Source organism: Stigmatopora nigra, chromosome 8 (assembly GCF_051989575.1).
Source record: "Stigmatopora nigra isolate UIUO_SnigA chromosome 8, RoL_Snig_1.1, whole genome shotgun sequence".
NCBI lineage: Eukaryota > Metazoa > Chordata > Actinopteri > Syngnathiformes > Syngnathidae > Stigmatopora > Stigmatopora nigra.
The window spans coordinates 40,661-53,058 of NC_135515.1; the positions used below are offsets into that span (position 1 = coordinate 40,661).

General features: G+C 61.9%; 3 protein-coding genes across 6 annotated transcripts; 1 reads left to right on the top strand and 2 right to left on the bottom strand.

The window, feature by feature from the left end:
- Positions 1 to 100: 100 nt before the first annotated feature.
- On the bottom strand, positions 101 to 2,673 carry rffl (ring finger and FYVE-like domain containing E3 ubiquitin protein ligase). The gene is made up of 6 exons (XM_077722084.1): positions 2,526 to 2,673; positions 1,501 to 1,715; positions 1,224 to 1,421; positions 906 to 1,115; positions 609 to 798; positions 101 to 514 (listed from the first exon to the last, which is right to left on the bottom strand). The coding sequence occupies exons 2-6, from the start codon at positions 1,669 to 1,671 to the stop codon at positions 321 to 323; spliced, it is 963 nt and encodes a 320-aa protein (XP_077578210.1). The 5' UTR covers positions 1,672 to 1,715; positions 2,526 to 2,673; the 3' UTR covers positions 101 to 320.
- Positions 2,674 to 2,977: 304 nt separating this feature from the next.
- Positions 2,978 to 5,840, bottom strand: eif4h (eukaryotic translation initiation factor 4h). Its single transcript, XM_077722085.1, has 7 exons — positions 5,669 to 5,840; positions 4,613 to 4,794; positions 4,466 to 4,530; positions 4,195 to 4,354; positions 3,854 to 4,009; positions 3,673 to 3,788; positions 2,978 to 3,419 (listed from the first exon to the last, which is right to left on the bottom strand). The coding sequence occupies exons 1-7, from the start codon at positions 5,725 to 5,727 to the stop codon at positions 3,414 to 3,416; spliced, it is 744 nt and encodes a 247-aa protein (XP_077578211.1). The 5' UTR covers positions 5,728 to 5,840; the 3' UTR covers positions 2,978 to 3,413.
- Positions 5,841 to 6,373: 533 nt separating this feature from the next.
- On the top strand, positions 6,374 to 12,326 carry ano7 (anoctamin 7). 4 transcript variants are annotated; one of them, XM_077722073.1, is made up of 24 exons: positions 6,374 to 6,567; positions 6,910 to 7,000; positions 7,123 to 7,180; positions 7,474 to 7,604; positions 7,723 to 7,830; positions 7,890 to 8,029; positions 8,215 to 8,272; positions 8,394 to 8,567; positions 8,634 to 8,799; positions 8,887 to 8,977; positions 9,103 to 9,199; positions 9,290 to 9,433; positions 9,569 to 9,706; positions 9,767 to 9,865; positions 9,984 to 10,086; positions 10,230 to 10,341; positions 10,428 to 10,482; positions 10,580 to 10,677; positions 10,747 to 10,895; positions 10,972 to 11,177; positions 11,298 to 11,440; positions 11,617 to 11,707; positions 11,826 to 11,945; positions 12,025 to 12,326. In XM_077722073.1, exons 1-24 carry the CDS (start codon positions 6,389 to 6,391, stop codon positions 12,187 to 12,189), a joined length of 2,916 nt encoding a protein of 971 aa, XP_077578199.1. In that variant the 5' UTR covers positions 6,374 to 6,388; the 3' UTR covers positions 12,190 to 12,326. The 4 variants fall into 4 exon arrangements, with proteins under 4 accessions (XP_077578199.1, XP_077578200.1, XP_077578201.1 ...); XM_077722074.1 differs by having other exon boundaries at positions 8,394 to 8,504; XM_077722075.1 differs by having other exon boundaries at positions 8,394 to 8,444.
- The last annotated feature ends 72 nt before the right edge of the window (positions 12,327 to 12,398 follow it).

The following is a 12,398-nucleotide window of genomic DNA, read 5'->3' on the forward strand; positions in this document are numbered from 1 at the left end:
CCGGGGAGCGGGAAAACCCCGAGCCACCTTCTTCGGTACGGCGGTGGCGCTCCCCCCCCCCCCCCCCCCGCTCCCCCCAAAAAAAGTACCCGGGAAACGCTTTGTGTGATTAAAATCTCTTTGTTACCTTTCCATATTGCCCGCGTCAAAGTGAGCAAAAGACATTTGGTCCAAAGGCGCCCCCTGTTTTGTCCCGCCGCCGCGCGCGCAAACGGCACCTCCTCCGCCTTGGGTCCGGGTGCGCCACGTGGTCCCGGGGGGAGCCCACAGAGTTTTGGAAAAGGGGAAAGGGTGCGTGGGCGCGTGGGCGGGCCCACGCGTCAGGATCTGAAGACGTGGACGGCCCTGATGACAAACTGCCGGCAGATGGGGCACTCGTTCATGCGTTTGCCGCACTTGGTGCAGGTGACCATGTGACCGCACTCCAGCAGCACGCAGTCCACGGCGGCGTCCATGCAGATGCGACACAGGTTGTCGGTCCCGCCTCCTCCTCCGTCGTCGCCCCCGCGTTCCTCTGGAGGGAGACGGACGGACGGACGGAGAGCTTGAAGCCGGAGCGGGTCTGTGGACCAGTGGCCCGTCCGGCTAGAGAAAAAATAGAGAGCCACCTTGGACGGCGCGGCGGTCGCGGTAGAGGCGCAGGGCCCTCTCGGTCAGCTCCTTCTTTTCGCAGCAACCTTTGTAGTTGACAAAGTTGCGGGCCAGAATTTCCTTCAGCTGCCGCACGCTCAGCTCCTCCACGCCGTCCTCGCCGCTCAAGTCGGACAGCGACGCCCTGCGGCCCACGGCGTCCTGGTCCTGAAAAAAAAAACAAAAAAAAACATGGAGACGTTTCTCGGAGGGAGCGGGACATTGGAATGGCGTACGAGAGACAAGTGGAGGCGGGCGCTTCCGTAACGCCCTACCCGATCTGGCTCGGCCACGTCTGGCTCGGGGGGGCTTTGGGGAGCGTCGCCTCCGGAGGTCCGATCGGGGAAGTCCGCGTCTGGTCCAAATGTCCGGTCGGGGAGGTCCGCGTCGGGGACGACGGCCGCCCACTGGGTCGGCTCGGGCCGGCGCTCGGGCGATTCGGACGGAGACGTTTGCTGGCTCAGGATCAGTTCTACCAGCTCCTCCTGCCGAGTGGCGGCGGGAAGTCACCAAAGGCAAAAGGACAGCGTGAGTCCAAAAAAAAAAAAAGAGTCCATTCAAGGACACACGGCCCATTCTGGTCCGGGTCTGACCTTTTCGCGGCATAGGTGCGTGGCCACGCGGTGCAGGTGCAGGTAGTCGCGCAGCTCCTTGACTTTCAGCTTCATCAGCTCGGCCCGTTGCAGCAGGTTGCCGTGGAAGCGGCGACAGGTGTGACACAGGCGGGGCCGGGGCTCCCGGCGGGCCGAGCAGCCGTTGCAGTAGTTCTCCTTGCAGTCGGCGCACACGCGCTTGACCCCGCCCGGCCAACGGAGGAACGTTAGCGCCATCCAACCGCCGTGAGCCCCTAGCCGTCACCCCCTCCCTTACCTCGGCGGCGGGCGCCTCCAAGTGTCGCCCGCAAGCTCTGCAGGCCGTCCGTCGCTCGGGGGGCGCAGTCGGGCGTTGGCCAAAGGCCGAGTTGGCGTAGGAACGAGGCCGGGTGGGATCCGAGCCCTCCGCCGGCTGCAGGCACAGCCAGTGGCAGCACGACGCCCACATTTCCCAAGGTGCGGGTGATTCCGGGCACCGCGCCGCCGCGGCTCCTGACAAACGAAGGGAAGAAGACAAACATTATTCGAGTGGTCTTCCGGGTCCGCGTCGGGGCAAACATAACACGGGCCCGCTCCGACAAACCCGTCCGACCGGTCGCGAGAGCCGCGGCGAATCCACCGCCGACGCGTTTTTCTCGTTGGGCCCGACCAGTGACAAATGGGCGGCGATGGCGCGCTCGCTCGGATGAGCCCGAGGGTCATTTTGGAGCGGGTGGAGGGCCAGTACGTAGGGCCACAGCCATCGCCAATGTTATTGGACTTGTTCACCTTCCCCGCAGACGGAGGGCGCAAAAGTGGAGATGGCGCAAAGAAACCGATATCGTCGTCATTGTCGTCGTCGTCGTCACTCGCCCTTCTCCGTCGCTAACGCCACCTTCGTCGGCCGAGTGGAACGCGAGGCAAGACGGCCAACTTGGCGACCAACTTGGCCGCCTCGTCTCGGCGACTTTTCAACTTGCTCTCGCCTCGTCTCATCTCGTCCTCCCAACTTTGCACTTACGCCCGACAGACTTTGCCGTCGAAGCTCTCGAGCCCAGACACACGGCAGTCAACGTGTCGACGGCAACGACATGGGACGGCCGCGACTCTCAAGCTTTTCTCTCTTCCGCGACTTTGATCCCAAACGGAGGACTTTGACCCGCCGCCGAAGCTAAGCTAACGAAGCTAGCGCCCGCCGTGACGTCGCCGCCTTTGAGTAGCAGAGTGAGCGGAAAGTTTCAAAGACGCCTCCGGCGGGCGACGAACAGAACGCGAGTCTCGAAGACGCCAAAAGAAGAGGCAAAGCCGGTGCTTCTCGCTCACCTGTTGCTTCTCCCTCGGCCGCCTGCCCGGCTTGCCTGGAAGGCGGGTTCGACTGTTGGCCAGCCGGCCAGACGGGCGAGAGGGGAGGCGTGGCGTAGGGAGAGAGATGGCCGCCCCGCCCCAGTCATGTCGTCATCGTCATCAGGTAGTCGGCAGACGTCACGGGGCTGGCTGGGCTGGCAGGTGATCCGGCGGCGGCAGTTGGACGCGAGACGTAGTCAACGCCCCCAAAACAACAGCAAAATGGATCACTTTCAATCGGATTCATAGATGGATCTCTCTCGGTGGGGGTGTTGAGGAATGATTTGAACAAATGGAAAAACACACCCCCGGTAATTAAACAAATAAAAAATAAAATAAAAAATAAAAGATTGTCAAATGAAGAAACCAAAATCCAGAACGTTACGCACGAGCCGGCGGGCAAAAATCAAAAGGGGATTGGAGGCCAATCGCAATGTTGGAGGATTCCGTTTATTGCCATCTTTGTCACCGAGAAGGGGGAAAAAAATACATTTAAAAGAGCCGTTTTATTTATTTTGTACAGTAAGAAAGTGTCTGCCACATCCTGAACACACGAGACAAAAAAAAAAAAAAACCTGAACAATGAGAGAGCCCGCCCAGCCGGTCCACAAGAGTACGTTGAGGCGAAAGGGTCCGGTCCGCTCCGCTTGCGGGCGGACGGACCGCCCCGACGCGCCCCGCCGGGCTGTGGACCAGGAGCGGAAAGCGAAAGAGTGAGTGGCTGGGGCAAAGGGAGGGAGTCAAAAGCAGATGCTGGCTTTGGGCGACAATTTGGACTTTCTTCTGGTGGTCCACACTGACACAACCAAAGCTTTTCTTTTTCCGCTCTCCCGGCGTGCGTCCGCTCGCTCGCCCGACGCAAACGCCTCACTGCTGCAATGGAAGGAAGACAAGGGCACGTCAACAACTGGGGCCAATGACTTTGTGCTCGCTTTAGCCAATGGCCAACGTTAAACCAGTCGGCGGCCAAATTGTGGCTCCGGGGTAACTGCCCCGCCCACTGCCCGCGCCTCAAGCTAATGACCCGCTTAAGCGCATCCGGCGGTCCGGCCCCAAAAACGCCCCGGGGTACATCCAACTCCCGCCCGAGCCGCCTCAGTCTCGGACTTTTCCCCCGACAAATCACCTCCTCTCGTGGCTTGGCGCCGCCAAAGATGGCGGAGTTGGGGTTGGCCACCTGGTTGAGGGGGTCCGACACGGTGCGGGGCTTCAGCTGAAGACGCGGCCGCTGAGCGCGCTCCTCTGAAAGACAAACGGCCACAAAGAGTTCCGGCCGGCCGGCCCGCCGTCAGGCCGCGCTCACGTACCGTCGGAGGGTTCCCTGAAGTCGGCGGCGGGTCCCCCGCGAGGCGGTCCGTCTCTGAAGCGGCCCATCCCGCCGCCGCCACCGCCGGGGCCTCCTCGGCGCTCGCCCCCGCGGCCGCCTCGACTCCGGCCTCCCGAGTAGTCGTCGTCCCTGAAGCCTGAGAAGGAGAGGCGGTTGAGCCGGACGCCGGAAACTCGGCTTTCGGGACAGACGGGCTCTCGGAGCGAGTGGGAGACGGTGGCGACGACGCGTTTCGACGAGAGGGTGTGTGTGTGGGACGGGGGGATGCTAATGGACGCGCGTCAGGGTTTGCGGGAGCTCCGAGGGCGCAGGGGCTCGCACCTCCGTCGCCAAAGTCGTCGCGTCCTCCTCGGGGACCGCCTCCTCGGGGCGCACCTCGAGCGTCGTCTTTGGGGAAGCCGAAGCCGCTGCCCCCGCCTCGCGTCTGTTTGCGTCCCTCGGCGATGTCCACCCGAAGCGTCCTGCCCTCTCCGTCTACCATCTGCGGGGTCAAAAAGACAGTCAAGTGGGGTCGTGTCATGATGGGAGGCGGGGGGGGTTCTGGAAAGTTAGGTCACGACAAGATGGGAGGGAGAAAGAGCGAGCAACTGACGATGCCATCGTAGCCCAAAGCCTCCTGCAGCGATTCCAGATCCTCAAACTCCACGTAACAGAAACCTGAGGCGGGGACAACGGCGGGGTCAGCAAAGGACGGACGGAGGCTCAAACCCACCGCTCGTCCACCCCACCCGCCCGTCACCTTTGAACTTGTCGGTCTCTTTGTCGCGCACCAGTCGGACGCTGCGCACTCGGAGGCCTTTGAAGAGTCGGTCCAGGTCGCCCTGGACAGTCGCGGGTGGCAGGTTGCCCACGTAGGCGGTGTAGGGCGGCTCCGTGGGAAGCTCCTTGCCGCGCCGCCCGCCGGGGGCTCCGCCGCGGGGCCTGAGCGGAGGACAAAGGCACCTTAATGACAAGTACCTTTTGGAAAACTCGTCCGTACGAGACCAAGATAGTTGTCGACGTGCCTTCTCTTTGGCTCCAATGCCAAAAGAGTTGATTTTGAGAGCAACGCCAGTTCCTTCCTCTGGCGTAAATACCGACGACACCCCTAACACTAACGGCAGATTGACTGGACGAACATTGAAGAGGACACTTTGGCATGATTTGGAAGATAAAATCGCGGAGGGACAAATCCCAGCCACTTCAACGAGGAGGAGAGTCACTCCGAGTGAAGAACTGGCTGACGGGGCCCCCCTCATTCGACAATTCGTAAATCAAGAAAGCAGGACAAGACCGTCGCTCGCCTCGATTGCCAGGCATGCGTCGCGATGCCGCATCCAGCCATTTCCATCAAGTGGCCAAGACGACAACAAAAATATCATTAAAAAAAAAACCCTCGACGCAGTTCGGACGAAGCTAACAGGGCGAAGGTGCAATAATGTGAGCGCGCATACGAGTAAATTGCCGGGGCGTGGGAGCGAGCCTCCGTGGCAAGTCTGGACGGCCCGTGGGGCGGCCCGTGGGGCGGCCCGTGCAACGCCAAAGCCCCCGCCATGCGTGCGGTACCAATGCGGAACCTTCGCGGACGCTGGACGCTCGCCGCATGGCTACATGGTGCAGCGTCAGTCAGGCGGCGAGCCCGTTAGCATGCTAACACCTTAGCCAGGATAGCCAGCGAGCTAGCTAGCTAGACGAGTACAGACAGCCTGAGCAGCCAGAAGCCAGCAGCAGCGACCTCCCTCGAGCCGGCGCGGCGTCCACGGTCGTCGTAGGGCCAGCAGCCGCCGAAAGGGAACGCTCGAACGCCACCACTCACCCTTTGTTGCCGAAGCTGCTGTAGGCCCGTTCCCGATCGTCGTAGTCGTGGTTCGCCATTGCTGCTGCTGCGTGTGGGAGGGGGGCGGAGGGCTGGCTGGCTGGTTGGCTGGCTGGCTGGCTGGCTGGCTCGCTCGCTCACTCGCTCGCTCGCTCGGGGCGGGGCTGCCGACGGGTCCTTAGCGTCACGGCGGACACTTGCCTTTAGGTGCCCGCGGCGCGCCTGATCGCAAAACTTCCCGGCTGTCGTCGGCCCTTCTAGTTTGGGAAAATACCATAGACTAGTGTTTGAGGACACTCAAGCCACTAAAGTCGAACTTCAATTGGGACAAGGCCCCTCCGCTCTGCTCATCTCGATGATTTATTTCTCTTTTTGTTTCTTGCTGGCATTCATGGTGAAAGTTGTAAATCACATTATACTTGTATGATGACAATAAAATCATTCAATTCAACCTTTGGTTGGTCGTTCGTTGCCAAAGAGAAGGATTTTCATCATGTGAACGTTTTTTTTCTTGTTGTCTTTTTGAACCATCGAGCAAAAGGGTTGCCGGTGTCTTTCCTGTTAAACCGGTCGAATGAACCTGGCCTTCCTGCCAATGTTTACAATGCGAGGTTCTTCCAGGTCCGGTCGTCACGTGCCGCCGGTAGCATAACATAAGCGTAAATCTTCCCGAAGGCTCGGCCCTTTCTGCCCGGCCGACCAATCGGGAAACGGCAGAGGATGCGACTCGACCCGGGTGGGAGGGGGCGGACGGCGGGGGCGGATGGCGGGGGCGGTCCGACATTTGACAGCCGCCGCCTCCGACCCGAACCGTCACAACGGCGTGGCGCGAGTGAGGGGAAACTTGGGAATCGGCCCCAGCGGCGCTCCCGAAGAACGCCGCCGGAGCTCTCTCGCGGGTAACTATCGGCGCCGTTCCTCTTCGTTGGCGGCCTTACATCTCCGGTGGCCCGCAGAGGTCCAGCCCTCCCCGGCCATGCTCGTGTCTAGGCAAAAAGAACCTTAACCCCGAGCGAAGGTTAAAAGGCTCCAACTGGTTTTGACTTCTAAATCAAGTCGGTGGCCGCGTTGGCGTCGCCAGACGTCCGATTGCCAGACGTCCGATTGCCAGACGTCCGATTGCCAGACGTCCGATTGCCAGACTTTCTTAGACCAAAAACCTTTTTCCCCTGGCCTGGCGTGGCCAGGACGGGCTTGACTACGGCTTGGCTACTCTGAGTAAGTTGAACGTGCGCTTTCAGGGAGGTGAAGATGCCAGGCGACCAGGAATTGAATACCCTGATCAACGTGGAAAGCAAGCAGGACGCCGGCGGCTACGGGAGCCTCGCCGCGGTAATTCTTAACGTCGGCCGGCCGGCCCGGCTTTTGGCGGAAATCGTCCGCTGGACAGGCTAAAAAGGCGAGGACAAAAAAAAAAAAACCACTTAATTTTGCTCCGTTTGTTTGTGTCCCAGGACGGCGCCGTGCTCCCACGGGACAAAAACACCTTCGCCGACGGATCGACTCGCGTCGGTGAGTCCCGAGAGACGTTAGCGTCAATATTGACTTAACAAACAGGCGCGACTGGATCCGTGTTTGACGAGACGACGACTTGCCGTGAGAGAGCCAGCTAGCGGGCCAAAGGTCCCAAATGTTCCGCCGCCGAGCGCGCTCCACTTGCTGCCACGCCGCCAGAGCCCGGGGGCGCTCCGATTTGCCAGGCTCGCCTTTAATTCCAGTCCGGATGGAAGGAGCGGCGGGCGCCGGGCGCCGAATGCCGAGCGCTCACCCACGCCGCTCACCGGGCGCCTTGACTTTCTGTCCAGATTTCGTCCTGGCGTGGGAGGAGCCTCACAACCCCGACGCGGAGCAGAGCAAGACGCTCAACTCGGGTCACGTCAAATGGAGAGAGAGCTTCCTGGACAGACTGCGACGCTCGGGTCTCCTGATGGAGCAGGTGAAGCGGGCACAGAGCGGGCACAGAGCGGCCACAGAGCAGTTGCCGTGGCGCCCTGGAGCCGGTTGGCCGGCCAGCCAGCCAGTCACTCACCCCCGTGAGCTTCTTTTGCGGCCAGAGGGACTTGGTCCAGCCCAAGACCAGGATCCGATTCGTCCTCCTCAGCGCCCCCTGGAGCGTCCTCTGCTACTACGCCGAGGAAATCAGCCTGCGCGTCCCCCTGCAGGTGAGGCCCGGATTCGCTCGCCGCCCGCCGGCCATGTTCTCACGGAGCTCCCGGCGCAGGTGGTCAACACTTCCTACGTGGTCAACTGGTCGGACGACTTGCTTCGGAAGCTGTCGCTGCCCAACCCGTTCAAGAAGGACGTCCCCAATCCGCCGCCCGATTTCTACACCTGCCAGTTCAGGAACAACAAACTGGAAAGGTTCGGAGTCACGGCCGGCGCCAGAGTAGTGGCTCTGCGAGCCGGCCGTCCGGGGGTTGAAGGTTCCATTCCCCGCCCTGGTCACCTTGTCTAAGGAAGGCTCAGCCCTTACCCTTGAGCAAGTGTGGCAGCGCTCGGAGCTTTGAAGCCTGCCGTACGGCTCAAAGTCCGTTTGCTTCTTTTAGGTTTCTGGGTAGCAGAGACCGAGAAAGGTTCTTCAAGACCACCCAACGGCACCAAGTGGTGAGCTGTTGCGCTTCAATTTGTTGCCGTTGTTTTTTTCTGGCTGTTTTGTCCGTGAGCATTTTTCCAGACGCTCAGCCCGGTCGGGCCGGGCGGCCCCCCGCTCTCTCCGTCCCGCCAGCTCTACGAGATCTTGGCCCGGACTCCTTACGGCTCGGTGCGCAAAGGCCAGGTGGGAATCGACCGTCTGCTGAACGAGCGGGTCTTTGCCTCGGCGTACCCGCTGCACGAGGTCCGTTTCCGCCGGGAGGGGCCAAAGGTCGCTAGGCGGCTCGTCCGCCAGCTCCGTCGCCCTGTGAGAGTGGAGTTGTTGTTGTTGTTATTGTTTTTCTGCCGTTTTTTTGCCCTCTCCCCTCCACAGGGTGGATTCAAGCTACCCAAAAGCCAGCAGCCGGCACAGTCCCTGGGCCTCAGGCAGATCCTGTACGGCCACTGGGCCCAGTGGGCCTGTTGGGCTCGGTACCAACCCCTGGACCACATCAGGGAATACTTTGGAGAGAAGATAGCCCTTTACTTTGCCTGGTTGGGTAATTTGGGGGGGGGGGGTCACGTGATTTGCGGGATCGTCCGGACGATGCGCCGACTCAGCGCTCTTCCGTTCCGTGGGCCCTCAGGCTTCTACACGGGCTGGTTGGTGCCGGCCTCCCTCGTCGGGACGTTGGTCTTCTTGAGCGGTTTTTGGCTGATGATCACGGACGTCCCAGCGTGCGTGGTGCTGGTCTTGGTGCTGGTGCTGGTCTTGGTGCTGGTCTTGGTGCTGGTCTTGGTGTCGGTGGTGGCGGTGGCAGCGCTCCGGCCACAATATCCGCTCATCGTGCGTACCCCCGTAGGAAAGAGTTGTGCGAGAGCGGCGACGCCTTTGTCATGTGTCCAATCTGCAACATCTGCTCCTACTGGAACTACTCCAGCATCTGCGTCACCTTCAAGGTCTCGTCTCCCGTCTCCCGTCTCGTCCCTTCCGAGCGGGTCAGGCGGGTCAGCTTTTTGTGGGCCCACCTGTCGCTCCTCTGTTGGCAGGCGGGACTTCTTTTTGACAACGCCGGCACAGTCTTCCTCAGCATCTTCATGTCCTTGTGGGCCGTGACCTTTCTGGAATACTGGAAGAGAACGTGTTCGTCTCTCTCCCACCGCTGGGATTGCACCGATTTCCAGGACATAGAGGTACCCGCGCTGGTTGTGGGAGGGGGGGGTGTCGTATGGCGCGGATGGCCGACCCGTGGACGGACCCGTGAACGGACCCGTGAACAGACCCGGGGCACGTCCCGCGTGGCCCAATGCCTGGCCGTTGTTTGGCAGGAGAGGCCGCGACCCGAGTTCACGGCCATGGCGCCCATGACGGTGAGGAACCCGCTGACGGGCGCCGAGGAGCCCTATTTCCCCAAGAAAACGCGATTGAACCGAGTGCTGACCGGATGCATGATCATCGTCACCATGGTGAGGGCGGCTCCCCCCGATCCCCGGGGGTCTGGCTGAACTTGGCCCCCCCCTTTGCAGGTGGTGGTGGTGCTCATGTTCCTCATCGCCATCATCCTGTATCGCTCCATCTTGAGCATCATCATCTCCAAGTCCAACCTCAGCTTCTTCATTTTCTCCGTGAGCGCACGGAACCGCCGGCGGGGGAGGGTGGGGCGTGGGCCACCTAGGGTCAACCCGGGGCCCACCCCGACCCCCTCCCGAGCCCCTCCCGGACCGACCGGACGTCCGCTTTCAGGCCGCCCGGATCGCCAGTCTGACGGGATCCGTCCTCAACCTGCTGGTCATCCTCATCCTGTCCCGCGTTTACATCTCCCTGGCCCACATCCTCACCAGATGGGGTCAGTGGACAGGGGTGGTGAGACAGGGGTGGCGAGACAGGGGTGGCGAGACAGGCTCTAAACTGTGTCCGTCTGCCCCCGAGCCGCTTTGACCGCGACACCCCCTGACCCCGCCCGTCCGTGTCTTTGTGTGCCTTTGCCAGAGATGCATCGCACGCAGACCAAATACGAAGACATGTTCATCCTGAAGGTCTTTGTCTTCCAGTTTGTCAACTTTTACTCGTCTCCGGTCTACATCGCCTTCTTCAAAGGCAGGTGAGCCAGGAGGGGGGGGGGGGGGGGGGACGTCCTTCCCGTTCAGAACGCCGCCGACAAAGTACTTTTGCCGACGGCCTTTCCAGATTCGTGGGCTACCCGGGCAAGTACGTCACGCTGTTCGGAGTACGAAACGAAGACGTGAGCTAGCGCCGGCTAAAACCGTGGCTCCCCGGCTAAAACCGCGCCTCACGCGGCGTGTGTGCTTTCCCGCGCCGTGCTTTCTTTGCGAGCGCAGTGCGGCGCCGGCGGCTGCCTCATCGAGTTGGCGCAGGAGCTTCTGGTCATCATGGTGGGGAAGCAGCTCATCAACAACATCCAGGAGTTTGTCTGCCCGTAAGCTAGCGGCGGCGGGGGCCGGGACTGGCATCCCGCACGCCCAAGACCTTGCGCTCCGTTTGGCAGGAAGTTGCGCTCGTGGTGGCAGAGGAGGAAGAGGAGCGGCAAGGTCAAAGAGGCCCAGGAGCCGGGCGCAGCGCAGATCCTTTGCCCCTGGGAGGTGGACTACCAGCTCCTGGTCTGCGAGGGGCTCTTCAGCGAATACCTAGAGATGGGTGGGGGGCGGGTCGCTCGCCATCTAGCGTGAGGTGACGCCGGCGACCAGCTGAACTGGCCTCTCCTCCATTTCAGTCATCCAGTTTGGTTTCATCACCATCTTTGTGGCGGCGTGTCCTCTGGCGCCGCTCTTTGCGCTCATCAACAACTGGGTGGAAATCCGCCTGGACGCGCAAAAGTTTGTCACCGAGTACCGCCGGCCGGTGGTGGAGCGGGCGCAGGACATTGGCATCTGGTTGGACATCCTGCAGTTCATGGCGTACACCGCCGTCCTGGGCAACGTGAGGACGGAGCGGCGAGGCGTCCGTACGGCCGCCCGTCGGCGGCCCGTCGGCGGCCCGTCGGCGGCCCGTCGGCGGCCCGTCGGCGGCCCGCTTCAGGCCGTGCTTTTGGCCCCGCAGGCCTTCCTGATCGCCTTCACCTCGTCCTTCCTGCCGCGCCTCTACTACCGCTACACCCGGAACGCCGACCTGGGCGGCTTCATCAACTTCACCCTGGCCACGGCGCCCTGGAATCACAGTGCGGAACGCCGCTCCACCTGCCGGTACGGTGAAAGCCGCCGCCGCCGCCGCCGGCAGCCGGTTCCCTCGATCCGATCCGGGCCGGTGACTTTGCGCTTTGGACGGGAAGCCATTGTTTTGGGGGGGGGGGAAATGCACAAATGTTTCTCTGGAGGCCGGGCGGGCCGCTTCCTTCCTGACGTTTGTGGCCGGTGTTCAGGTACCGCGGACTCAGGGACCAAAACGGAGATTATCTGCCCGAGTATTTCCACCTGCTGGCTATACGACTCAGCTTCGTCATCATCTTTGAGGTGAGCCGGCGGGATGCCGGGAGGGGCGGGGCTGCGCCAATCCGAATCAAGTCACGAAAGCTTGGTGGCAAATTCCAATCAATCTGCCGTCTCTCTCTCTCTCTCTCTCTCTTGCCAGCACGTGGTCTTCTTCATCGGGCGGCTGATCGACATGATGGTCCCCGACATCCCCGAGGAGGTGGAGCTCAAGATGAAGAGGGAGCACTACATGGCCAAGGAAGCTCTGGCCGAGAACCAGGTAGGGCGGCGGGAGGTAGTGGGACGGGGGCGGGGGCGGCGGCGGCGCTCAAGCGCCCTTTGGTCACACCCCCACGCAGGCACTGGGGAGAGCCGTGATTCCCGTGGAGAGCGGCGACGGCTCGAGCGAACCTCGACGGCGCAACACTAGATGCCCGGCATCGGACGTCGCCGCCGCCGGGACCGCCGCCGGGACCGCCGCCACCGCCACAATCTCGGAGGACGTGCCGTCAGAGAGCTGTTGAGGACGTCCGCCAGGACGTGGAGGAGCGCCAGAATCCTTCCAATCTTTCTTGCGGGCCAGGCCTCCCTTTTGTGATGGGCCGCTTTTGACAGGCCGTCCATCATCCCAGGCCAGACGGCTTGCTTACGGCTTGCTTCCGGCTTGCTTACGGCTTGCTTCCGGCCTGGACGCCCGTCCTGTGAACCTTGGCCAAAATCAGTGGCCAGGAAC

Coding starts and splice junctions, on each gene's coding strand:
- rffl (XM_077722084.1), bottom strand. CDS start 1,671: ATGTGGGCGTCGTGCTGCCACTGGCTGTGCCTGCAGCCGGCGGAGGGC. Junction 1,116..1,223: donor CGCACCTATGCCGCGAAAAG/GTCAGACCCGGA, acceptor GCCACTCGGCAG/GAGGAGCTGGTAGAACTGAT. Junction 799..905: donor ACGTGGCCGAGCCAGATCGG/GTAGGGCGTTAC, acceptor TTTTTTTTTCAG/GACCAGGACGCCGTGGGCCG.
- eif4h (XM_077722085.1), bottom strand. CDS start 5,727: ATGGCGAACCACGACTACGACGATCGGGAACGGGCCTACAGCAGCTTC. Junction 4,355..4,465: donor CTTTGGGCTACGATGGCATC/GTCAGTTGCTCG, acceptor TTGACCCCGCAG/ATGGTAGACGGAGAGGGCAG. Junction 4,010..4,194: donor CGACGACTTTGGCGACGGAG/GTGCGAGCCCCT, acceptor TCTCCTTCTCAG/GCTTCAGGGACGACGACTAC.
- ano7 (XM_077722072.1), top strand. CDS start 6,389: ATGCGACTCGACCCGGGTGGGAGGGGGCGGACGGCGGGGGCGGATGGC. Junction 9,707..9,766: donor GCATGATCATCGTCACCATG/GTGAGGGCGGCT, acceptor CCCCCTTTGCAG/GTGGTGGTGGTGCTCATGTT. Junction 11,946..12,024: donor AAGCTCTGGCCGAGAACCAG/GTAGGGCGGCGG, acceptor ACCCCCACGCAG/GCACTGGGGAGAGCCGTGAT.